The 25,107-nt window shown below is 35.6% G+C and overlaps 5 protein-coding genes across 8 annotated transcripts; 3 read left to right on the top strand and 2 right to left on the bottom strand.

Moving 5' to 3' along the window:
* Positions 1–550: 550 nt before the first annotated feature.
* LOC103483459 (heat stress transcription factor A-5) lies at positions 551–4,255 on the bottom strand. 2 transcript variants are annotated; one of them, XR_001761934.2, is made up of 3 exons: positions 3,779–4,255; positions 1,691–3,094; positions 551–725 (listed from the first exon to the last, which is right to left on the bottom strand). XR_001761934.2 is itself a non-coding variant. In XM_008440093.3 (2 exons), the coding sequence occupies exons 1-2, from the start codon at positions 4,004–4,006 to the stop codon at positions 1,919–1,921; spliced, it is 1,404 nt and encodes a 467-aa protein (XP_008438315.1). In that variant the 5' UTR covers positions 4,007–4,255; the 3' UTR covers positions 1,325–1,918. The 2 variants fall into 2 exon arrangements, 1 of the variants encoding a protein (XP_008438315.1); XM_008440093.3 differs by lacking the exon at positions 551–725 and having other exon boundaries at positions 1,325–3,094.
* Positions 4,256–5,968: 1,713 nt separating this feature from the next.
* Positions 5,969–7,859, top strand: LOC103483457 (trihelix transcription factor ASIL2). Its single transcript, XM_008440091.3, has one exon. The coding sequence runs from the start codon at positions 6,496–6,498 to the stop codon at positions 7,594–7,596; it is 1,101 nt and encodes a 366-aa protein (XP_008438313.1). The 5' UTR covers positions 5,969–6,495; the 3' UTR covers positions 7,597–7,859.
* A 2,815-nt stretch (positions 7,860–10,674) lies between these two features.
* On the top strand, positions 10,675–16,505 carry LOC103483455 (uncharacterized). Of its 2 annotated transcripts, none has more exons than XM_051085993.1 (12): positions 10,675–11,231; positions 11,543–12,087; positions 12,188–12,277; positions 12,380–12,619; positions 13,018–13,239; positions 13,342–13,630; positions 13,700–14,010; positions 14,094–14,203; positions 14,369–14,418; positions 14,522–14,592; positions 14,683–14,779; positions 16,345–16,505. In XM_051085993.1, the coding sequence occupies exons 1-11, from the start codon at positions 10,892–10,894 to the stop codon at positions 14,776–14,778; spliced, it is 2,364 nt and encodes a 787-aa protein (XP_050941950.1). In that variant the 5' UTR covers positions 10,675–10,891; the 3' UTR covers position 14,779; positions 16,345–16,505. The 2 variants fall into 2 exon arrangements, with proteins under 2 accessions (XP_050941950.1, XP_008438311.1); XM_008440089.3 differs by lacking the exon at positions 16,345–16,505 and adding an exon at positions 14,972–15,240.
* LOC103483456 (uncharacterized) lies at positions 14,550–21,017 on the top strand. The gene is made up of 7 exons (XM_051085995.1): positions 14,550–14,592; positions 14,683–14,779; positions 17,703–18,102; positions 18,629–18,727; positions 19,346–19,390; positions 20,140–20,277; positions 20,539–21,017. Exons 3-7 carry the CDS (start codon positions 17,716–17,718, stop codon positions 20,869–20,871), a joined length of 1,002 nt encoding a protein of 333 aa, XP_050941952.1. The 5' UTR covers positions 14,550–14,592; positions 14,683–14,779; positions 17,703–17,715; the 3' UTR covers positions 20,872–21,017.
* Positions 21,018–21,273: 256 nt separating this feature from the next.
* Positions 21,274–24,720, bottom strand: LOC103483454 (uncharacterized protein At1g28695-like). 2 transcript variants are annotated; one of them, XM_008440087.3, is made up of 3 exons: positions 24,620–24,720; positions 23,991–24,386; positions 21,274–21,982 (listed from the first exon to the last, which is right to left on the bottom strand). In XM_008440087.3, the coding sequence occupies exons 1-3, from the start codon at positions 24,647–24,649 to the stop codon at positions 21,485–21,487; spliced, it is 924 nt and encodes a 307-aa protein (XP_008438309.1). In that variant the 5' UTR covers positions 24,650–24,720; the 3' UTR covers positions 21,274–21,484. The 2 variants fall into 2 exon arrangements, with proteins under 2 accessions (XP_008438309.1, XP_008438308.1); XM_008440086.3 differs by having other exon boundaries at positions 24,497–24,709.
* Positions 24,721–25,107: the final 387 nt, after the last annotated feature.

The raw sequence follows: 25,107 nt of genomic DNA, 5'->3' as shown, positions 1-25,107 counted from the left end.
TAAATTTAGCAACAAAAAAAAAATTAAACCATAGCAAATATTGGTCTACTAAGTCGCAACATTCTTAATTATTATGCTGTAATTATCCTTTTTTATTTTACCCCTTTTTAGATATTATTCAATTTTAACACTTTTTTCTTTTTTGAATCGTTTCAATTTTTACTTATTGTTAATATTAGATTATATTTTCGATCGGTGGTACTCGGATTCAAGCTTAAAATTGTGGCTTTTTCACCTCACTTTGCTCTTTTCTATCCCTCACAACATCAATGAAGAAATCACCATCATGTTTTTTATGTTCTTTTTGATAAATCCAAATTTCAATTGGTTTATTTAAAAGTAATTTCAATTGATTTCCAAGCACTTGAAAAATCAAGCCAAATTATTCTTAACGAATGGTCTAATAGCCATCTCAACAATGATAAATTTACGTTTATTTATCTTTTCAAAGGTAAACTAAGTGTCGAATATTGAACGATACTCAATTTCAGTTAAATGATAGTAAGAAAATTAACCAAAATGGGAAGAAGAAAAGAGAAAAAGGAAGAGATGAAGCAATAGGCAAAAGCCAAAATCCACTATGCATTGAAACATATTATAAGTTTACAACTCATAATATAAGAGATAAGAGGGATTGGGCTTTGCTATTATTTTTGGTGGGGTCAGAGGGTCATTCTCAACTTGTGGTTGTTCCCCATTTTGTTCATTAAAGGCAATTGCAATCACTACAACAAGAACAGCACCAATCCCATTATAGCAACTAAAATTAAATAACAAATATCTAGAAAATATTAACATCAAAGTTTGATCCTATATTTTCATTGTACTGTCAACATAATACCACTTATGTCACATTGCTGTAACTTAGTAAAGAGGATAGGGCTTCTAATGTTCCAATGAAGAGAAGAAACTATAATTAGCTCTTTTGAAATTTTTTTAAACATGCCAACTAAAGAACATGGTGCTTATACAACAACTTCAAGTTTAGATCTTTACTTACTTATTTCTTTATTTTGGGTCAATGAACTAAGTCTTTTATAGCTACGTTTAGAATGTTTTAGTCAAAGAGTTCAATAAAAGTTAATGTAAACAGAGAAAGAGTAAATAGATTTAAGCCACGTAGCCACCTATTTAAAATTTAATAAGTTTCTTCGATAACCAAATGCATGTTTGGATTGACTTTCCAAGTGTTTATAAACATTTAGAAAGTCAATCCAAATACATCCTAAATGTTTTAAGATCGAGTCATGGTGCAAGCTAAACCCCACGCTGACAAACAAACATCTAAAAGAAACAACAAAGACAGATAGCCAGACAAATAAGGTGAATTCAAAGGCTCCAAGACAATTTATTCAATAGACAATGGACTCACAAGGCCAAAATGGCCAAGCAACCCAGCAGATATAAATGTGTGTGTTTATTAGCAAAATTTCCATCAATATACAGCCGAAGTACTCAAGGTAAGTTGTGGTGAAGACATATCTATGCTAAGGTATTTAGTAAGTTGTAGATTTACCTATCTAATTATGAATTACACGGTTACAACGCACCAAGAGGAATTTGTAGCAACAGCACACAAGTAACTCCGAAAAATCAGAGCAATTGTAGGAAGTAACTGCAAATCCTAGTCAGAATTCACTTATTGTATCATAGAAACAGATGTAAACTGTTAGAAACGGTTTGAAATTACCTTTATGGTCAAAGAGATAGGCCCGATCTCCCATCATCTGGCTCCTTGTATGAACTTTCCCTGTAATTAGAACTTGCATCTTCACTTTTGGAACAACCCAGTCTTTCGGTAAGGAACTGTTCCCAGAAAACATCATTGGCTCTGATCGAAGCAGCTGGAGGTCCGTGATTGTTATTTGAGGTCTGTTGAGGACAAACCGGAGTAGTGCCCTCATTGAGATTTACATTTTTAGTGAACGGTCCCATCATCTGGCTCCTTGTACGGATTTGCCCTGTAATTGGAACTTGCCTCTTCACTTTCAGGACAACCCGGTCTTTCAGTAAGTAACCGTTCCCAGAAAACATCATTAGCCCTGATAGAAGCAGCTGGTGGGCCGTGATTGTTATTGGAGGTCTCTTGAGGACAAACTGGAGTACTCCCCTCGTCGAGATTTATGTTTTTAGTGAACAGTCTAACATCTGATTCTTTTCCATTTGAATTTGCTTTTGAATCTGGGAATTTTCGAACATTCTGACCCAGTTGTGGCATTCGAACTGAACACGCGGTGTCATTGATTCGCAGGGAAGACGATGCAAGAGTGAGATTCAATTGACATGAGATGTGACTTTCTCCATCTTCTTTAGAACTAACACTTGGTTGTAATGAGTGTAAACGTGGATTATCGTCATTGTGTGATTTCCCAGACAAAGATGAATCCCTCCTCAATATAAACGATGTCCCAGTGTCTGAGAGATCTAGTGTTTCAGCTGCAAAATGAAGATTTTCTTGGACAGCTCTAGTATCAAACTTTGACAACTGTCTTTGTGAACTTCCCCCTTCTTCGTTTGAACTCTGGGTGCTACGTGAAATTAAGTTGATATCTGATGCACATGAAGTTTCTAATCTTAGCTTTTGTGAAAAATCCTGATGAAAAATATTCCCAGACTCAGATCTGGAACTACTATGGTTATCCAAAAAACTATTTTCTATGACTGGCTGTGAAAGATCAGCTGAAGGCAGTCGTCTCTTCTTCTTAAATGCTGTAAAGTCCATAGACTCGACCCTTCGAGCAAGATGTTCAACAAAAGAAGGGTTCTGAACAGCCTTTTCTAAAAATGCCAATAAATTCTTCTGCCTTTTTTCCATGCTTTCCACCTTCACCGTTAGATCTTGCAACTGAAGTTTAGCAGTTGATTTTTGCTGTTTGAATCGTGATATATTGACTTCAAGTGTATTTTTTTCACGTGATAGCCTCTCTATTTCATCTTCAAAAGCAGCTCTTTCTGGATCGATGTGAGATCCTTGAGGATTACTGTGACTGTGAATTGGTTTTCGGCGGTGGATGTTTTTCAGCAGGTGCTTTTGATCCTTTATAAAATCTTCATTTGCAAATTCCCACTTCTCAGAATCGATCTTCCGAAATCCCTGCCATCAAAATTTTCAAAACTGGCAAGTTTAGGCTACTTCATTTGCAAATTACCGTGACTATGAAATTGGTCAGTTCAGCTATTCAAAACAAAAGAATGAAACAATTTTCTTATAAAACTATGAATACAACAGAAACCATTCAATAGATTTCAGCATAACATATGGAAAGACCATTCCCTGTACATAAAGATCATATAGAGATAAAGAAACTATATAGATACCCTGCAAAACAAATTCCAGCTAAATCTCCATACGAATAACATAACATTAAATTGGGAGTGCAAGGGAAAGTGGAGATAATTCTCTTGTAGTAGTACCTCAACTCCAGAGATCTAGTAGAACTTTTTTCTCTGAAAACCAACAATTTAATAATCTCGAAGCTAGGAATAGAATTAACACATGCAAATTAGATATCAACACAACTCATGGTAAGTAAGTAAATAGCTAAACCCCTACGGATTACATCACTTGAAGCTACGAATGAATACAGAACAAACAAGAATTGCCGAAACGCATAAGACAGATGTATTGACACATAATAAGTAAATGATGGAGAAAACAGCAATAAAGTTCATAATTATGCAATATGGAAAATTCTCCACACCCAATTAAAAGGAGGAACAAAATAAAATCATTGTGACGATAGAAAAGTCAGCGAAAAAGGCGTCTCCAGAAACTTACATAGGTATTAAGCTGCCGAATGAAGCTGGAGAAGTTGCTGTGCTTGAAAAACGTAGGAAGAAGAAGGCGGGCGAATTCAGGAGGATTCCAAACCACAAAGCTCTTCTTAGAAGAGGTCCACGAGACGATCTCATCGGTGGACGAGTCGTCAACCATATCGTAAGTTTTGAGGAGAAACGGCGCTGGACCAGCGCCGCCGGTGCCTCCGCCGCCAGCAGCCGCCTCCATTAAATGAGAAATAACGGCGGATCGGGATGTGAATCAATCGCCGGAAGCGGGTGAAATCGAATTGGAGATGAAGATTACGCGGAGGGAGAAGGCGAAGATGGTGGGAAATTTTTGGGTGTGTAATCGACAGGTGAGATTGACTTTGCTCCACCCGCTTCGTCGTCCTCTTTTTTTTCTCTCTCTCTCTCTCTAAATAAAATTTAAATTAGATAAAAAAAATTGGCTACCTAAGATTCGTCTCCGTGACCTTAGTAAACGGGGTTGGGGTTGTTGGAATTTTTTTCCCTTTCTATTTAATTACGTTTGGGTGACTTTTTTCTTCTTCTGTGTTTTTTTTTTTTTTTTGGATAATACATTTTCTTTCGGCCTTGAACAATTGCGAGGATGGGGATCAATCTATATATCTTATTAAACACATTTTAAAATTTATCAACGACCCTTGAGTTATGGAAACGACTCGTCATTTTCACTTATTTCTTTTAATTTGAATTTAAACGTTCTAAAGCCCGTCTCTATGTGGACTAATAAACTTTGAAACAAGAAAACTTACGATACACACACCTTTTAAAAGAACTAAGTATAGACTCAAAACCAATAACGTGACTCTTCTCACCTAGCTCGTATCCGTGCTTTAGAATGAAATGTCATGTCAAGTATTGTTAACTATGGGCAATTTGGCTAGTTAAGATGTTATGAAAAATATCTAAATTTTGTATTTCAAAACATTTTTTCTATAATAAAAAATACAAACCTTTGCAATTAGTTTTTATATTAAAATGGTTAAAAGATGAACGTCGTCGACTTCACAAGTTGAGATTAAATAACTAAACTTCGATAGTGTTCATCGGTTGAGTATGTTTATGGAGAAATTTTATCTTACAACTTTAAAGTCCGAACATAAAACCATCCAACTCCAGCATATGAACTTTGTGTTTCTTTTTTTTTTTTTTTTTTTTAACTAACTCATCACAAAAAACACGGCTTATTTCAAGAGTTTCAAAGGTATCATTAAATTTAAACTAATAAAACATTGTTGGTATCGATCAAAAGGTAGCAAGTTAGCACAACAAAGTTTAAAAGCTATGTTTAAGTTGATTCGGTTTGGATATGCAACGAGTCAAATCATGTCATGTTAATTTTTTTTTCTTGTACGAACATAACAATTTAACAATGGAATAAAAAGATCAAATCTCACTCGATTTTAGATTTTGTTGAACATAGAAAAAGAAAAAGTTAAACCCCCTTTTATTCTCATTTTCAGCATGCTTACCATTTTTTATCCCTATTCGAAAAGAGGGAGAGGGATAAAGTAGAGGATGCTATGTGAAAAGGGATCGAGTAAAAGAAACGGTAGAGTATTAATTCATAGCCCATTTGATTCACGTAAATAAAAAATCAAACCAAACGAGTTGGATTCAATTCAAATCTTGACAAACGCTAACCCAACTCCAACACCAAACTAGATTGACCCACCAATTTGTTACAAGTTTTTCAATTCCTAGTACGGAAAGCTCACAAATACTTAACATACTAATTAATAGAAAAATCATCATTAAAAGTGAACAAAATTTAGATATAAGTAATCATCGGTCGATCAGGATTCATTTTCTTTTTTACAAAACCAACCTCAAATCGATTATAGTCGATTTAGTAAATGTTCAAATCGACCTCGATATCGACGAACAGGGGTCGATTAGTCGATTTAACTCCTAGAAATACATTTTGAAAATTATTGATTTGAAACTTTTCAAACCCGACCCCACTATCCCCTATCGTTTTTCAACCAACTGACTTTCGATATGGTTATTTCACTCGTTTTTTTTAGTCTACTATGCTCGGCTCTAATCATAATATTTAAAAATGTAGAACTTAAATTAAAATCACCAAAATATAAACCTAAGATATAAAAACTAAACCTAGTCAATCCCAAATCACCAAAAAGAAACAAGAGAGAGAGAGAGAGAGAGAGAGAGAGAGAGAGAGAAGAAAGAAAAACCGGCACATAAAAAATGGGGGAAAAAAAGAGTGCAACCGAAAAGTCCCGAAATTGATCCAAAGGCAAAGGCAAAGGCAAAGCCAAAAATGAAATCAGAATGTAAAATTAAAATGAAATTAAAAAAAAAAAAAAAAAAAAAAAAGAAAAGAAAAGAAAAGAGGGTTTACCACCAAACAAGCCCCACTCCCCACGCCAACGCCATCCACCCTTTCCCTTCTCTCCACTCCACCCACCCCACCCTTAGCGGCGGCTTACCATCTCCCCCATCACCACTCACCGCCCAATCACCTTTCGCCATGTCACTACTTCCCTACGCCCCACGCGCACTTTATCACCTCCCTCCCCCGGCGCACCTTAGCCCTCCCCCCTTAGCGGTGGCCTCTTCCTCTAAATCCTCCTCCTCCTTCCCTTTCTTCTTCTCTCTCTCCGCCGCTCCCTCTCTCTCCTCTTCAGATCTACGCTTTTCCCTTTCCGATCTCTCTCCAGATCTCTCATGGTTTCCTCTCCCATGGCTTCTCCTTCTTCTCCCATCGATGGATCTCCTCCTTCTTCTTCTCATCCATCTAACCCCCTTCAGGCTCTTACCCTTTCTGCTCCTTTGCCTCCTCCCTCCAATCCACCGCCGCAGGCTACGGCTTCCTCTCGCCGTCTTCCGCCTCCCTGCTGGTCTCATGAAGAGACGATTGCTTTAATTGATTCTTATAGGGATAAGTGGTATTCTCTTCGTCGGGGGAATCTCAAGGCTACTCACTGGCAGGATGTTGCCGATTCTGTTTCTCATCGATGTCCTAATGCATCGCCGCCGAAGACCGCCGTGCAGTGTCGTCATAAGATGGAGAAGCTTCGTAAACGGTACCGTACGGAGCTTCAACGGGCTAGGTCTATGCCGCTTTCGCGATTTACGTCTTCGTGGGTTCATTTTAAGCGGATGGATGCTATGGAGAAAGGACCGTCTGCGAAACCGGAGGAATCAGATAGCGGTGGGGAGGAGGAGGAGGAAGAGGAGGAAGATGATCAGGAACTTTATGAAGAGTTTAGGAATGCTGGGGCTTCGGGGACTCGGAGTGTGAGGAAATTGTATGGGAATGGAATGAACAGTGGTGGTGGTGGTGGTGGTGGTGGAAGTGGTGGAGATGTAGCCGCTGCTGCCGCCGGTGGGTTTCGGATTCGAATTCCGACTGGTGTGAGTATTGCGCAACCAGGGTTAAAAAGTTATCCGAAAGCTGAACAAAAGATGAACCCTAATTCAAATCCGGTTTCAGGGTTGAACCCTGCCGCCGTTAATTTTGGGACTAGAGTTGTGAGGGAGTCGAATCCGGTGAGGCCGGTGACAGGGAAGAGAGGGGAAAGGGAAAGGGAACGAGATCCAGTTGCAGAGATGGTGTCCGCCATTAAAACTTTGGGAGATGGGTTTGTGAGAATGGAGAGGATGAAGATGGAAATGGCTAGAGAGATCGAAGCTATGAGAATGGAGATGGAGATTAAACGAACAGAAATGATTCTGGATTCACAGCAGCGGATTGTGGAGGCTTTTGCTAAGGCAGTTACTGAAAACAAGAAGAAAACCAAGAGAATCCCATCTCCTGAAGCCTAAAATGGCTTCGTTTTCCTCCATTTTTGGGCTCAATCTGCTTAAATTCCAAATGGAGTTTCTTCATTCTTCTCAGAATGATCATAGTTAGGTTCTTTCTCTAGACTTTTGTTGTTTTTGTTCCACTTTTTTCTTCTTTATCTACATTGTTCTCTACATCTTTGACTGAATTAGCTAGATTGTTATTGTCTAATCAATGTAGCCATATAAAAAAGAACTTTGGTAAATTTTCACAATATAGAGGTAAATTATTCAGTTTGTTTCAAGTCTCATTGTTTGTTGATCACTGTTTCATATGGAGAAAAAGCTTCTTCCCGCTTGTTCTGTTGAAGCTTCTAAACTTGTTGCAGCTTGTAGCTTCCAAACACGCTGAAGAGAACTTCAAATTGTGAATAAAAATTCATACTATGGCCAAACTCCCTTTTTCTTTTTCTTTAAGTTTATGTGAAGTTGATGAAGCAGGTGTTTGGATTTCTTGGATGAATTGGTGGCATTGTCTGACCATTTTGATAAGAAAAAGGTAAACTTTATTCTATATTTAGGTTAATTTAAAATGATAATTCATTCATTCCTATAGTTTCATACACAGGGACTAAATGCCAATTTCCTTTCTGGGATTTCTGAACGCTTGTGTTCATGAACAGTTTCTTTGTTTGTGAGGCAGTTTGTGTGATTTAAAGTGCTTTTAAAGAATAAGATAAGGGATGGAAAGTGCTTTTCTAAAATGTCATTGGCAGGTTGGGAGTGATCTTCAGAATGCAATTTTTTCTAAGTGCTTCTACGGATAAATTTCTTGTTTCTAAAGCTCATTTTGGAATTGCTTCTACAGATAAAATTTTGGTTTCTAAAAGCTCATTTTGGCAAGCTTGTTTCTTCTTTGAAAACAAAATGGAGAATTTAGTAGAACAGGAGAAGAAAAAAAATTCCACATTTTCACTATATCAAGACTAAAATAATTTTAAATAATTAATAATGTAATTTTTTGAATTGTTTTTTCCTATAATATTTTCTAATTGCGTAATTTAATTGTTTTTTTTTTTAATTTGTTTTTGAAAATAGAAAAACAATAACAAATCATGAATTAATTGTTTTCCTTTCTTCCTTTTAGATGTAATTAATTGTTTTCCTATTTTCTTTTTAGATGTATTTGATTGAAGAGATTTATGTATTAAGTGAATAAATGTGAGATATTTAGTGGTATTAAAAGTCAACATTGATTCGTTCTTTTGAAACTTTTAAATTTAAACTTTGGAAGTTCAATGAAACTAGATATAAGATGTTTGTACATTTATTTATTTGTTTTAAGAAAAAAAATTAGAAAATTGAGCCAAACACGGTCTAGGTTATGCTAATCCCTAAATAATCCTATCTTATTCTCTCTTTTACTTTTTTACGATCCTACATTATCCTAATTACTATGATCATAACCCTTCCCCAAACACATATTATTATAACACCACAATCCTAATTCCTTTTTCGAACACGTACTATCATAACACTACCTTTTATATTCTTTTCCCCAAACACATATTACCATAATAACATTTTCTTCAAACACATATTATCATAAATCAGGATTATTATAATCATTTTTTCCATAACTCTTTCTCTCTCCTCAAACGCACCCTTATAAGTCTATTAATAGATTCCGATACTTTAGTATAACTGCTTTTTTTTTCTTTAATTATTGATTATGAGATAAATACTTTTAATTTTGATCTGATATTCAAACAAAATAACACATATTAGCCCCAACCTAACCATCAGATTTATATTTCATAACTTTAAATTGTGTGCAAAAATGGAAAATAAGAGTTGGGTTTCAATTTATACACTTTCAGGCCCTAACATTAAACCGCGTACAAATATGTTTTGAGCTGTATCATTTAAAAGTTTTAACTCGGATTTAGGGTTCGAAGAATACTTGCAGAAATTGATTTTTCTCTTTTTTTGGCTCGTTAGGTTTTGAATACAATAAGACAAAAAAGAAAATGTATTTAGTCTTTAAAAAAATCAACACCGTTTTTTGTAAATATTCTTGAAACCAATTGTATCTTGGAAAACGTTTAAAAATACCATAATATTTTACATTAAACCATTCAAATTTTAAACCAAAATATTTTAGGAGTGATATCATTGAAAATTTGTAGGGATGAGTGCATCAACTTAAACCAAATATTCCTAATATTCGTACGTGTATCGGCGTGAATGAACATATACTAAAGACAAATAATGGAATCAAGTTGACTTAGCCCTTCACGATCGAATGTTTGAATATTTGGCAATCTAACATTATATGTTTTTTTTAATCCTTATTTTAATTTGGTGTACTACAAAAAAGTGATAATATTAGTGGTCGCATAAGTTTTAGTTGGTCATAAGCAACATCCATGGTTTGTTCGATAAAGTAAGGTTTCATTTTGGATTATGATATATTTTAAAATAATTGTTATTTTAGATATAATCAACTGAAATAAACTTTTAATATTCTTTATTTTTGTAACTTAAAAATTAAAATTGTGAAAACTTTTGTTTCTATGGAATAATTTGAAAAGGTTAAGGAAAATAGTTTAATATCTTTAAAAAACCATGCTTTCCTTTTGAATAAAATCAAATATTTTGTGGTTTCTTCGATAATAATGAAAAGAATACAAACTATTCATTTTTTAACGTAAAAAATCACAAAAGATAAAAATTTACTAGATTTGATTTTGTTACAAAATTAAATAATTTGTCTATTTTTTTTCATTTTCCGATTTGTTTTATTGGTTGAAACAAAGTGAGACATAAATCTCATCTTTTTAATTGAAAAATTATAGAAACAATAGAAGATTGTAAAAAGTAAATGTCAAAGCAAGAAATGTCATTGGCTGTTTTTATTTCTTTTGAAAACAATAAAACAAATACTATACCCTAATGGCAAAAGCAACGCTGCAAACGCATTTATTTTAACTTATTTCGAAAACGAAGATAAAAAGACTAAGAAGAAAATATTTAACACAATCAATCATATCATACGCGCTTTACACGCGCCATTAGACGGTTATAAAAACGCTCACACGGTAACGCATGGTCTGAGTGAACTAGACAAGTGAACCCTATTGGCTTATATAAATCACGTCCTCGTTAGGGTTTCTAATTTTCCACCGCTCTATATATTCTCAAATTCCAATATTTCTTCCTCTCTAGGGTTTCTTCATTTCAATCTTCAACATTTCTTGCGATTTGCCATATCTAGAGTTTTTCTAGGGTTTCTTTCATCTTCAACGTTTCAGATCTATTCTGCGAATTCCTCGAGATGCCTCCAAGGACGGTAAAGAGAGGCTCGGCATCTGCGGGAGCGAAGAGAGGTGGAAGGACTACCAGAGGGACGCCCAAGAAACAAGATCAGCCGGCGGAAAGGGAGGTTGCGGAAGAGACGGCGAAGGTTGAGGAGGTCTCGGTGGTCGAGGTTGAAACCAAGGAGCTTCGCGAGGAAGTCGCGGTTCAGGAAAAAAGCCCTGTTGTAGAAGATAAGCCTGTTATTCAGAATAAACCGGTAGTTGTCGAGGAGAAACAGCCGATTGCTGTAGACGTTGGGGAGGTCGAATCTTCGCACGAAGTCAGATCGGATTCGAAACAATCTGTTCCTCCTAAAAGTAAGTACTGTCCTCTGAATTCGGGCACGTCGCGGTTAGGGTTAGTAATTGTTGGGGTTCTTATTTTGTACGTGCGATGCGAGTTAAATATGTTTTTTTGGGAATTTCATTGTCTTAAATTGCCATCATATCCCTATCTAATAGTTTGAGTTATGTTTGTATAATGTTTCCGCATCTTGACTAGAAGCTGAACGTTTTTCTATGCCAAGTTTCAGTACTACGTTTTGGCTCTTAATTTTTAATATACCCGGTGTGTTTTCTCGAGTGAGTTTGTTGACCGGGATAGATCTTCAATCTACATCTCGTTTCAGAAGAAGAAGAAGTAAAGGATGAAGAATATGGGAAGGACGAGCGCTTGGATCTTGAAGATAACGATCCCGAATCAGAACCTGAAGAGGATGGAGGGTTTGAGTATGATGAAAAAGAAATTGAGCAGGAGGATGTTCAGGAAGTGGTAGATGGAGAGGGTGAGCCCGAGGATAATGTGGGCGATGAGGAAGGTGATATGGTTGAAGAGGATGTTGAGGATGCTCAGGAGGATCTTGAGGGGGAGGATGATGATCAACAAGGTGGCGAAGACCATGAGCACGCTGGCATGGTTGATGCCGATGAGGATGAGCATCATGAAGTTGTTAAAGAGAGGCGTAAACGCAAGGAGTTTGAAGTGTTTGTTGGTGGCTTGGACAAGGATGTAAAAGAGGAGGATTTGAAGAAAGTTTTCAGTGCAGTTGGTGAAGTCACTGAAGTCAGGCTAATGATGAATCCGCAGACAAAGAAGAACAAAGGTTTTGCATTCTTACGTTTTGCTACTGTGGAAGAGGCAAAACGAGCTGTGTCAGAGCTGAAGAATCCTGTGGTATTTAAGCTTTATTTTTAATCCTTTCATATTTACTTAAGGCAACGGTAAGATTTGGACATACCTCAAGTTTATTTTATCTCAATTAATGAAATTCCAGATTAATGGTAAACAATGTGGTGTGACTCCAAGTCAAGACAGCGACACCCTTTTTCTTGGTAACATATGCAAGACATGGAAAAAGGATGCTGTAAGTTAGTGGATTTATCAAATTCTATTGATCAGTGAGTTTTTTTTTGTAACGAGGAGTTATGAATATCCTGACATTATGATAAAATGTATATGGATCCAGCTGAAGGAGAAGTTGAAACATTATGGAGTTGATAATGTTGAGGATCTGACACTGGTAGAAGATAGTAATAATGAAGGATCAAATCGTGGATTTGCCTTTTTGGAATTTTCATCTCGTTCAGATGCTATGGATGCCTTCAAGCGTCTTCAGAAAAGGGATGTTGTATTTGGAGTTGATAGGCCTGCCAAAGTGTCGTTTGCTGATTCTTTTATAGATCCCGGTGATGAAATTATGGCACAGGTTAGCATTGAGATAATTAATTGAAATTCTTCAATCGAAGTGTTCTGTATCGAATTTTTCTGGCTCATTAACCTATTGGAATTAAATTGTTGGTGCCCACCTGCATTGTTTTAAGCTTGCAAGATTTTGAGAATTTGTTTCCTGGATATAAACACGCAGCTTTTCATTCATCAAAAAGGTGGGGAAGGGGGGATATTTGTTTTGTATGAATTCTTTTATCTTTTCATGCTGTATTTTTGTGGGTCATCAAATGTTCAGTTGACTGAGTGGGTATTTGTTATTTTTGTACATCTATTTACATTCATCTTTCATTACATGTGGTTGATATTCAAATATTGTTTTTCATATTCCTTTTGTTGTAATGTTCAATGTTCTGCAATTGTTTGTCACACAAACAGGTCAAGACTGTTTTTGTTGATAGTCTCCCTGCCTCATGGGATGAAGAATTTGTTCGAGGGCTTCTAAAGAAGTATGGGGAGATTGAGAAAATTGAGCTTGCACGAAATATGCCCTCGGCAAAGAGAAAGGATTTTGGCTTTGTTACATTTGACACACATGATGCTGCAGTTTCCTGTGCAAAAAGCATCAACAACTCAGAGCTCGGTGAAGGGGACAGCAAGGTATGTGTTTGTTTTGAGGAATTAATGGTATCAACTTTCTACGGTACATCTCAGGTTCCTATTTCTGAAACATTTATTTTCTTCAATTCCCTTGTCTACTAGGCTAAAGTAAGGGCTAGATTATCCAGACCACTGCAAAGAGGCAAAGGAAAACATGCTAGTCGTGCTGATTATTGGCCTGGGCGCACAACTGGACGTGTTAGGGGTTCTTGGGCACGGCCAGCTCCACGAAGTATTCCTATTCGAGGAGTTAGAGGTGTTGGCAGCCATCTCCCACCAGTCAGTGTAAAGAGACCTAGTGGTGTTAGAGATAGACGTCCCGTCATCGCGGTGCCACCACGAGGAAGACCTGTTGCTGCTGTAGCAAGGTCTTATGACAGGGGTCCTCCTGGTAAAGCTTAAGTTTATATGGAAAGCTGAGTTAGTTTCAATTGAGTTACTAATGTATTGTTGTGTACAGTTGCTTCTTACTCAAAGAGTAGCTTGAAGAGGGAATATGGTCGACGGGAGGAGCTGCATCCATCCAGAAGCCGGATGCTAGTTGATTATGCCTCCAGAGTTGTACCAGAAAGAAATCCATCCTACAGAGATGAATATGCTTCTCGGGCTGCTGCCTTCTCTGATCCACCTAGGAGGGATGCACCCAGGAGAGCTTACGTAGATGATGGATACAGCCGAAGGTTTGAAAGACCCCCTCCACCAAGCTACCGTGATGTACGTGCACGCGATTATGATGCTCTAATTGGATCAAAACGACCATATTCATCAATGGTAAGATTTATATTATGCATTTCAGCACAGGCTATGTTTGATTTCGTGCAAGTATGTCCTAACTTCTTTTGGCCAACTTTTAGAGTGATGTACCTCCTGCTTATGCTGATGCTGGCGTTCGTCAATCAAGAAGTCGTTTAGACTACGATTATGGTACTGGTGCTTCTCAATATGGTGATGCTTATGATAGCCGGTATGTTAAAATACCTGAAAATATTGATAAGAGTTTTGGGTATTGAAAAATAGTCATAAATGGAATAAATAATTGGCTGCAGTTTGATGATGAGATCTAATTGAAATTTATTTGCACCATGACTTCTACTTTTATTTTTTTACTAACTCAGATTCCTGTTTATAGGATTGGAAGATCAAATATTGGAGGATATGATAGTCGAAGTTCCATATCAGGTTAGGGGGGTTATATTACTTGAACTGGAAGCCATTGGGTTGTGAGATAAGCAGTAAATTTGACTTACTATTCCATGCTTATTAGCTTTTCTTGATATTTCAGGTTCTTTTAGCAGTGATGTTGGAATGTATTCGTCTAGCTATGGCGGGGAGTATATGACCCGTGGTAGCAATGTACGTCACAGTTTTTCATTCTCTTTTGGTTGTGTTGTGAATGTTCTCATTTTTTTTCAAATTGATAATGAAGTCCCTTGCTTTCGGTAGGTGGGTGGCAGCTCTTCTTACTCGTCAATGTACCCTGGTCGTAGTGTGGGGGGCAGCAGTTATATGGGCAGTGGTGGTTCTGGATCATACTATTGATGTGAGTCAAACTGTACTTTGATTGTTCCATTCTTGCTATAATTATTCTCTCTCCTTTTCCTCGTATATCGGTCCTGCTTTTTCTATGTTGGAGACCTTTTCTCCCTAAGAAGAATGCCATTCTTCTTTCTAAGAAGACTGTGAATGGTGGAAGTGGAACAATGTGGTCACAAGTTATCTGTTTATGGAACAGACTCGATATGAAAAAGAGGCTTCTGTAGGATGTGGACAATGTTGGGAAGCGTGCATTATCTGCCTACAGTTCTGGGAAGAAACTTTATCATGATTATAACCGCCTCTGAACTTTATTTCTAGAATATGTATTGAATGATGGACCATACTGGTTAAGTTGTTAAGACCTCTGGTTTTTGATATTTGTAATTCTGGATTGGACCATGTAAGGGAACTTGTGACATATTCAGAAATGAAGAAAGACGTGCCTGATTGTGCATATTCTCATAAGTTGCATTTATGTTTTTCTCTAGAGAACATTGAAGGTGATGTTCTTGCTTCGTTTTTCATTTTGGAGTACAGACATGAATTATGGCAATGGGGGACAAGTGAGGAAATTGAATATTCTTTTGATCCCTATTGGACTAATGTAGTCTTGGAAACCCTCTCTATGGTTTGTAGGGCAGACCAACATTTAGCAAAAGCCACGTTTTGATTGATGGGTTTGCCTGTGGTTATTTGATATTTTGATGATGATGCAAGAAACATCAAGTTTTTGGATATTCTCTAGTAACAGTTAAAAGATTCTGGACTTTTGTTCCATATATTTTAAGTGTTAATTTGATGGCATAACTTAGAGATTTACTGGAGCTTTTAATAAATATGTTTTATGACTTATTGGTGTTGATCTGGAACTGAGGGTTCATTTCTTGTCGAAAAAGTTGGTTTTTTTTCTTAGTCTAAGGTGGAGTATTTGCTTTTGAAGTTGTACTAAAGAAGAGGGTCGTGTTTACCCCCATGGAGATAAATAAGTGTTGTGTTTATTTTTTATTCCGACTGTTCCATAGTGTTCAAAAGGGTTGACATTGGTATTTCATTTTGTTTGGAAGCAAAGGATTTTGGAGTGTGGGTGCCAAAGTCTAGTTGAAGTTGGAAGCAAAACCCTGACTCTGATTTCTTCTTTCCCCTTTGGAATTAAAATTCGGACGTAAGAATTTATGACAACACAATAGACTTTGTTTCTTCTTGCAAGTTGTGTGCTCCGATACACAATGACTTTTCAACTGTCTTCAGAATTATTAGTGAAATGGTTTTGTTTTGGAAACTTGAGGACGTCTTAGCCCTTTTTCTCCATCCTTTTGACACTTGATTTTCCAGTTCTTGTAGCTTTTGGTGATTGATTTGATTATTATCATTATTTGTATTATTATTACTACTACTACTACTACTATGGTCATAATATTTGTTATCATTGTTCATTGATGAAGGGTAGTCGTGTTTTTAAACATGCAAGGGTTCCTTTGTACATTATTATATTGGTTGCAAAGTGTTTCAGGATATTGATTTTATTTGAGTGTAGTAAGACACCAGGTGGAGTTGCTTTTGTGGGTGCAGGACAGACTGCTTGTTGGTACCTTGAAAGGTTTTGTTTTTGTGCCTGCTTCTTATTATCTTTATTTGTTATGTGTATAATACCCAGAGCTAACTCAATATCATCTTGTAAACTTAGGCTAAACTTCGATCAATCAAATAATAATATTTGTTTGTTTCCAGCATTTTCACTCCAAATGATTTTCTAGTTCTTGTAGCTTTTAGAGACGAAACAATGATGTCCAATGTGGTTGGAGTATTCAATTTTAATCCTATAATTCCTTACATTGTATCGTATGCTGTGGTTTATGTGAGCAAGTGTGATTCCATCTGCGTTCATCGTTTCGACATACTGTCAATACTAGGTGTCGAGATCCATATTCTTGGGATTATGACAAAAAAAAATAAAAAAAATTCTATTTGAATATGGCTCTTATCGGGTCAGAATTAATATATAACTAAGCTGCAGCGTTGCATTCGTCCCCATTATGGTATTTTTGACCCAACCCAAACTCAGACCCTAGGGGTGTTGGATCATCGCCTTTTATGAACTTCTCTAGTAAACATTTTTCTACTCCAACAATGACCTTCAATCTTTGTGCGTTTAGTTCTCTCTCCTTTTAATTTACGAAAATTATTAACAACTTTTAATTTATTAAAAATTATGACTAATGGATGGTTGAATTATAAGATATAAATTGGGGTTTCGTTCCTTGTTAATTTATAATAAACCAATAGATAAATTTTGGATTTGGCTTCAAAAACCTGAAGACAAGAATGGATTCAAATATGTTAAATGGGGTATAATTCCAACTGAAATGGGAATTTCAGGAAATGACCAAATTGAGAGAGTGATTTTTGGAAACATTTTAAAAGATAAAATATAAAACGTAGAAGTGCCACAGCGTTATGCCACGTGGCTGGGCGGGAAAAGATGGTTTGCATCCCGGCAGCATCTTAGTTTTCCCTTAATAAGCGTTTTTCTTTTTCGGGAGACTATTCCCTTTAAAATTGAAGTGTAGATAGTTTGTATCGAAACCCTTTTTTTAATGCGTGTCCTATGACCAACGGTGGAATTCTGGTTTTGGTGAGTCTGGTCCTCGCCGGAAAAAGAAAAATGGAACGGCAATTCCCGTTTTGTGTGTTTGCACCAGTGGAAAGGGTAACCGATTGAGGAATAAAAGTTAAATTCATTGCCGCCATAGTATGAGAAGAAGGAAACTTGGACGTAAAAGTGGCAAGATTTCTCCATCTTTTCGATGTTCCTCGCTGTCATCGTCATCCGTTATTGTTCTAAATTCGTCGCATTATGACCGTTTGACAAGTTCTTGATCGTACTTTTAGAAAACCCATCAACCAATACCCTGCGTCGTTAATTTCAGTTCTACAGATCAGATGGGCCGGAGGCAAAGGGACGCCGTCCGTGGTGTTTGTGCGCTTGCAATCGTCTTCCTCATGGGCATTTCTTCCTGCTTTATGGTCTATCGGTGCTTGATTGGGTCTATTCGGCCGACTTCCGTCGAGGTTTCTTCTACTTCGGATTTTGTTAATGATGGTGGTGTTTTGAAGAGTGGGGAGCACAACGAAGAGTGTTGCGGAGGTATTGATCATTTGGAGTTGTGGGGAGATGCTGTGAAATGGGGTTCTGATTTTAAGCTCAGTTCGTCGAGGGAATGTTGTTTGGCCTGCAAAGCCATGTGTGATGATCAAAGTGGACTGTGTCGGTGTAATTCTTGGGTGTTCTGTGGTGATTCCAAGGCTTGCGGACCACATTCTGGTGAGGTATGACTTAGCACTATTATTTTTCTCTTATCTTCCCTTCTGGTTCTGTTCCATTGTTGTTGAGTTAATTCTGATGCCACTCATGGCAGCCTAAAGGATGCGTATATGGCAGAACATTAAGTAGGTGTCAACTATATCTTTATGCCCGGTTCGTAACCCATTTTGTTTTGGTTTTTCTGGAAAATATGAAAACTACGATCAAGAAATTGTGAAAGAAGCTCAATTTTAAAAAATTGAATTGTTACGGAAGGGTGTTTTAGTTTTTCATCCATGAGATGGTGCTTTATCATGTGCATGCAAGTTGGTATTGCAAATACAAATTGGTCAACATATCCAGTTTCGAATTTCTCTTTACGGAGTTTTCTGGTCGATGGTGTTGTTGTAAATGGCAAAAATGAAGGAACATTCGTTAAGTTCATCAGAAGTCAACGTGGTTACAACTTAAAAGGCACTTTTGGTTTAGTTCAGCGTTTGTTTCATTTTGATTAATTTGAAGATTATATTTATAGTTTTACCTGCCTGCCAGTGCTGGTTGAAGAAACAAAAGGATATTTTGAGCCCTGACATAAGAGCCTCAGGAGATCAAGTCATGTGGACTTCTGGCCTCATGTTTGGGAAAATTGAGGTACTTTGCAATTCATTTAACATCATTCAGTGTATTTAAGGTTTTGTGATTGTATTGGATTTTGTTTACGGTGCGTATTGTTGTTCTTTCATTCCATTTGTTTGATTTGAAGTAGTAAGATAGGGGTTTGAATGGATTCAGTTTCATGCGAATAAGTGAGAATAGTAGATTGTAAGAAATACTATCTTCTTTTATGTAGTAAAGTAAGTTTCTATTTGGACTCAAGTTTTAGAATCTAATAGTTAGGGGATGGTTCCTCAAATATGAACAACATATTGAAATATAAGCTATAATATCACAAGAACAAGTAACCCGGCCCTAGCCTTTGGGCTAGACGCTCCCAAATTCCCACTCAAGCAAATTCACTACAAAATTCTTCATAACTTGCTCTCAACCCAAACCATATATTTATAATTAAAATCCAACCACCTTATTATCTAATTACTAATATGCCCCTTCTAATAATCATACTCATATTCAACTTAATAATGTGAGATGTAAATGAAGAAGTTGAATAAAATATGGTTAAATGCAGAACTTCTGCCTACAGTCTTCGATTGTATTCTGTTTGAGCCTCAATTAATACAAATAGCCTCTCTTTGTTTTCTTGTTTTAAAGGGAATAATTCGCATGGAGACAGAGTATGGGTCCTTTCGCATTAAGGTTAGTTATTTTCTTCATCTTCAAGAAGTTTCTTTCATGACATCGTCTCAGATTTGTACTTCTAAATCTTGTAGTTTACTTGTTTTTGTTTCTTGTCTTACAATGAAAATATGGTCATTCAATGCCTATTTAACTGGCGGCTAAAACTAAAATTATAACTATGCATTGTCATAGCCTGGTTGTCTTTTAGGGTTGTAGCTAATGCCGTAGTTTAAGAGATCTGGTAGATTTATCTTTTGATTTGATTGTAAAATCTACCCCCAAGCTTTGCCCTTTTGTTTAAAAAGTATCATTCTTCTTTCAAGATGTGAACGTTGACTTTTCATAAATATTTCAAGACATTAGACAAATGTTGGAACCTACGACATGAGTTGGGATTCTTTTATACATATATTAGTAAATAGTTTACTTTTATATTTTTTGGCAGTCACTTCGTTCGACCTGAGAATTTCTTTAATATTCTTACCATTGGCGTCAGTTTATTTAGTAATCACTCACACTCCTCGTTTCTTTCTACTGTTATCTACTAAATAAAGTTTTTTCTCATTTAAAAATGTTTTGATCTTTCTCTACCAGATCCTCTTTTGGGTTTTTTTGGAAACACAAAAATTTATCATCTTGTAATAGGGGTTTTACTTTCGAAAAAAGTTCATTTTATATTTATCTTCCCTCTCTTTGTTCTTTTACGTTCCTTGTATTTTATGCAGCACCATAAAGGAGTATAAAATTGATATTTGACTCTCTCCCAGCTTTTTCCTGACTGCGCTCCTTATTCTGTGAACTTCATTCTCGAGCTCCTAGCATCGAGTTCTTGTATTGGTTGCCAATTCCATCGTGCTGAAAGTCGCGGAAGCTTCTGGTTTTCCAATGGGGATCATATCGACAATGTAAGCGTAATGGGCTCTACTTTCTAATAACTCACTGAGATGCAAACTCATTATCGCTACCCTAAAAAATTTAAGTAATCATTACGCTGAGTATTGCTTGCACCTGAGAATATTTCCATGGGTGAATTAGGCGACGAGGCTGATACTAAGATTGGAAGGATTCAAATGAAAGACTTGGTTCATCTTGTAGTTCGGTTATTGTTTATATTTGAGAATATTTTAATGTGTTATTTTCCGTTTTCCGTTCTTGTGTGCTTATAGGCTCCATATGGTCCTCCTTTTGCTCTAATCCAAGGAACTCTTGAAGCACATGGAGTCATGTTCAAGAAGAAACCATGGGAAGATTGTCCAGCCATTAGAAGAGGATCAATTGCTTGGGTTGGTTCTGGCCCGGAATTTTTTATCAGCCTCGCCAACCACGACGAATGGCGGAAGGCGTACACCGTGTTTGGTTCTGTTCTTCCAGAAGACATGGAATTGGTGGAGAAAATAGCACAGCTTCCTACAAAATCGGAGAATTGGCATAACATAAATGTCTCTGTTTTGGAGAAACCTATTCCTTTTCGATTGAAAAGAACGAAGACTGAACTATAAAATAAAAATTTTGTATGCCGATTTTCAAGAGGGTCACTGTCCTTTTCCATTTTGACCATTTGGGTACATTTGATGATGGGAGTTTTGGAGAAAGAATGAGGAATCTTTATGGGATCTTTTCAATATAATTTATTTGTGTTATCGTACTTTTGCATGAAATTAATTGCTTTATTTGTGTAAATTATTTGTTTTGAGTTAAGTTTATTAATTAAATCGATCATCATCGACGTGGCTGTTGGTATGTATGTAAGTCTCAAAAGTTTTTCTCATCTGTTCTTTTACTTTGTTTTTATTTAATTGTCATATCTTTTTCATCTAATTTTTTATATTTACCTATTTAATATCATCTTTTGAAAAGAACTTGTGCAAGAATTTAAAGCTAATTCTGTTGTACTTTATGACTTTTAGAGGCGAGAGAGTCTACCATTCTTATAATTATAACTAAGACTACAACAGTTGTGGGACGAAAAAAGAAAAGTGATTAAAAAGGCATTGCATTTCTTCTCCCACATGTAACATAAACATACAAATTCAAATCCTTTAAACGGTAATTTCTACATCATCATATCATCCTAAAGAGCAACCGATTTACATCTGCTGGCAATAATCTCCATCAATGTTTCCAAGATCTCTTACATCCGACATGATCCGTCCACCAGAAAATCTCGGACGCATTCGTCGATTTTCTAAACCGTTTCCAATCGCCGAGCGTAGCCCTAAGATCGTTGATCTTAGCAACAATGGTCCGGCAACAATTGGCATGAACAGTGGAAACTTGATGAAAATCACTACTCTTCTGACAAAACCCGCTGAAAAAGAGTGTGTTTAGAAACCTAACCTTGAGATTGAGTTGCCGGAAGATGCCACCACGGATGAGATGGAAGAGAACGTCCTGTTCTTTCTGACCGGCGGTGATGTTCTTCATGGAATACCATTTGTCGAAGAGAGCAATGGTTCTGTTGTTGGATCGAACGAAGTAGAAGCCGGTGTTGATGGGATTGGATTGAGACCATGGATTTCCATTGAAATGATCCGTGCTGATTTGAAGATCTTCTGTTTCGTCTTTGCTTAGCTTCGAAAATGGATCCCTTAGCCACATTACGTCTGTATCCTGATGTTCAATCGATAATTCATTAAACATTTAATTATCATACTTCAATTTTAGTCTCACTATATTTATATTTTAGGGGTGTTAAAAAACGGCTTAATTAAAAGGTTCTGAAAAACCGACCGACCCCAATGGAACCTCTCTCTCTCTCTATATATATTATTTAATATTATATTATATAAATAATTGAAACAAGTTGCGAGACCAACTATGTAAAAGAACTTTCAAGTTCAATGAGCCATTAAAGGCAAAAAAAAAAACGAAAAACTAGTAGAAAATCGAACATAACAAAACCGACCCGCGGTTTGGCTGATTGGTTCAGTCCTCGAATGGCCGACTTCCCTTAGTATAAACGGGCTATATTCAATGCTCAAGTTTTGAATCATTCTACCTAGAATAGATCTTAAATCAATCAGAAATTTTTCAAAAATGAAACTATTTATCAAAGCAAAGAAAAAAAATAATATGTGAATATGTTTATGAAATCTTCCGTAAAAATACATGACATAACAAAAATGGAAAAATTATAGACTAAATCTAAGATTCACTCCAAATATATTTAATTAAATAAGATAATTAATAGTATAAAAACAAAAATTAAACAATATTTTCAAATATTGTTTGAGTGCGTTTACTTTTAATAAAATTTAAATATATTGAGGGTTTTTGAAAAAATGGAGCGAAATTCAAGCTAACCTCGACCAAAATTATAGTGTAAGTTAAATTTATATATATATATATAATAAAATTTTGTAAAAGAAAAGAGTATTTGAAACTAATTATAACAGTAATTTTCAAAAGTACCTCGAAAATTCATGGTTTGTTATGTCAGTTTCAATTTCACGTTTTTTTTTTCTAATATAAAATTTTTAAATTTTAAAAAGATTATATGAATACCTATGAAGCAACAAAGTGTAGAGTACTTCGAGGGCTTTAGCAAAATAAATAATTCAACACCATATGCAGCACAACCTCATCCAAAGATTCTTCTCGATTACCTCTTATTTCAGAAAATTTGAACTTTATATATATATATATACAACAAAAATTATTATTATTTATTATTAGGACGAAAGATTATACAAATTATTAAAGATCCAAAGTCATTTGGATCGATAAAAGATCTAATTTGACCAAAATCAATTAAATTAGTATAACATATGTCATTGTATGAAATTATAAACTAATAGTTCAGAAGCCATGAAATCGCCTTTATTCAATTTTTGTTCATGAAGAAACCTAGACAGTTTATATATATATGTGTGTGTGTGTGTGTGTGTAGTGGAAATTAAAATAGAAGCTTTCATTTTTTTTTAAAAAATGTGGGTTCGGTATATATATGATCTAGAAATTGTGGAAATAGTAACAATAATGTTGTTATGATATATAGGATTTTGTGAAAACCAAAGTGGGATAGATACTTTCATTTTCCAAAACCATATGTACACTACAAAATTAGAACATTTCAAATTCATGATTGTTAGAATTAAAATTAGTCAAAATTTTTACGGAATAAAATTAAAATTGTAGTTGAAGATTTTTAGAAGTATTTTTAAAAGTCGAAAGCATTCGTTTGTTAGTTGAAAATTACAAACCAAATTAGATCAAATCAACCGGTAAAATCCCCCTAGTTTATGAAAAAAATTCGCCTACATTTCAAATTTAACTAAGAATATCAGATTCTCAAAAATTATGAAATGCAATGCTAAAGAGGAAAATGATGATTACGAGAAAATCGAAAATTTAGTTCTGTGATATATTTTAATAACAATTTGAAACGAATCAAAACTAGTGTGTTCTAAAAATCAGTTGAATTTTGAAAAAAATTACTTCTAAACAAAGCCATGATTCCTAGAAATTCGAAATCTCCGGCGAGATATACTGCTCCACGATTTCTCAAAATCGTCGACCAAAAAGCTTATACGATGATCTAATTCAACGATTAACGATGATGATCTACTCGGAGAAGAAAAAAATCAGTGAAAGAGAAGAAGTACGAAAATGTGTTTACCGTGAAAATGAAACTGTAACCGCGCTTAAGAACTTCGAGAAGGAACAGAGTTCTTTTCCACATCATTTTGATAAATTCCTCAGACATATATAGCTTCTCTCCACCGAAATCAACTCCTTCCGTCTCCAATTTGAAGCAATTCAACCGCTGGAATCGGCAACGATCATACGCCGTTTGATCAACAGCAACAAGAAGAAGATGATCAAGCAATTTTCGAGTATCTTCTCCCAACCAAAAACTACTAAGAAACACATCAAGCATTGTAGTATCATCTCTAACACCTTGATCGGCATACGCCTTGTTTATCACAGCAATTACAACTGTCTTATTCGCCATAGCCGCTTTCTCTAACGCAAAATCAAGTTCATCACCAGAAGAATAATGGAGTGATTCAACCTGCAAATTGAAAAAACAATAAAAACCTTTATTATAATAATCGAAATTCGTAACACAATATTATTTAAAAACGCAGAGGATTCTTTAAGAGATGAGAACACAACACATACGGAATTTAAGCGATTGCATTGGAAAGTTGAGGGGAAAAAGAGGAGAGGATTGAGAGAGGAAGAAGGAGCAAGAATGAGAAGAAATGAAGCGATGAAAAAGAGTAAGAGAAATGCATAAGTTACGAGAGGAGGTTTCTTGGGCGGGAAATCCATGGCTTCTTTTTTTCCTTTTTCTCTTTAATTTCTCTTAACGATCGAGGGACTCTTGATTTATGTTGTTAAAGGGCTTTAAGTGGAGATGAAGTCAATGAATTTTTAGTTTAATTAATTCTGCTTATTATCTTTTACTAATTTCAATAACTTTGCTTTGACTTTTATTTTATTTTTATAAATATTTAAAAAATTATTTTTTACGTAAATAATAAAAAATACAAATTATGTACACTAAAAACAAAACTTGAAGACAAAAATAAAGCAATTCTTCTCTATTATTATTATTTACAAAATAAAATGGAAGTATTTTGTCCGTTTTCTATTTTTGACAAATTTTCTAAAAGAAATTGGAGAAAAAAATATCATTTTTCTTAATTTAAAATTTTTTCCATAAACAGTTGTTATAAGTGACAAAACCGTTGAAAATATTTGCAAAATAAAGCAAAATCCTAGAATTT

The sequence above is a fragment of the Cucumis melo genome, chromosome 6, assembly GCF_025177605.1.
Source record: "Cucumis melo cultivar AY chromosome 6, USDA_Cmelo_AY_1.0, whole genome shotgun sequence".
NCBI lineage: Eukaryota > Viridiplantae > Streptophyta > Magnoliopsida > Cucurbitales > Cucurbitaceae > Cucumis > Cucumis melo.
This window is presented reverse-complemented; position numbering and strand designations above follow the sequence as displayed.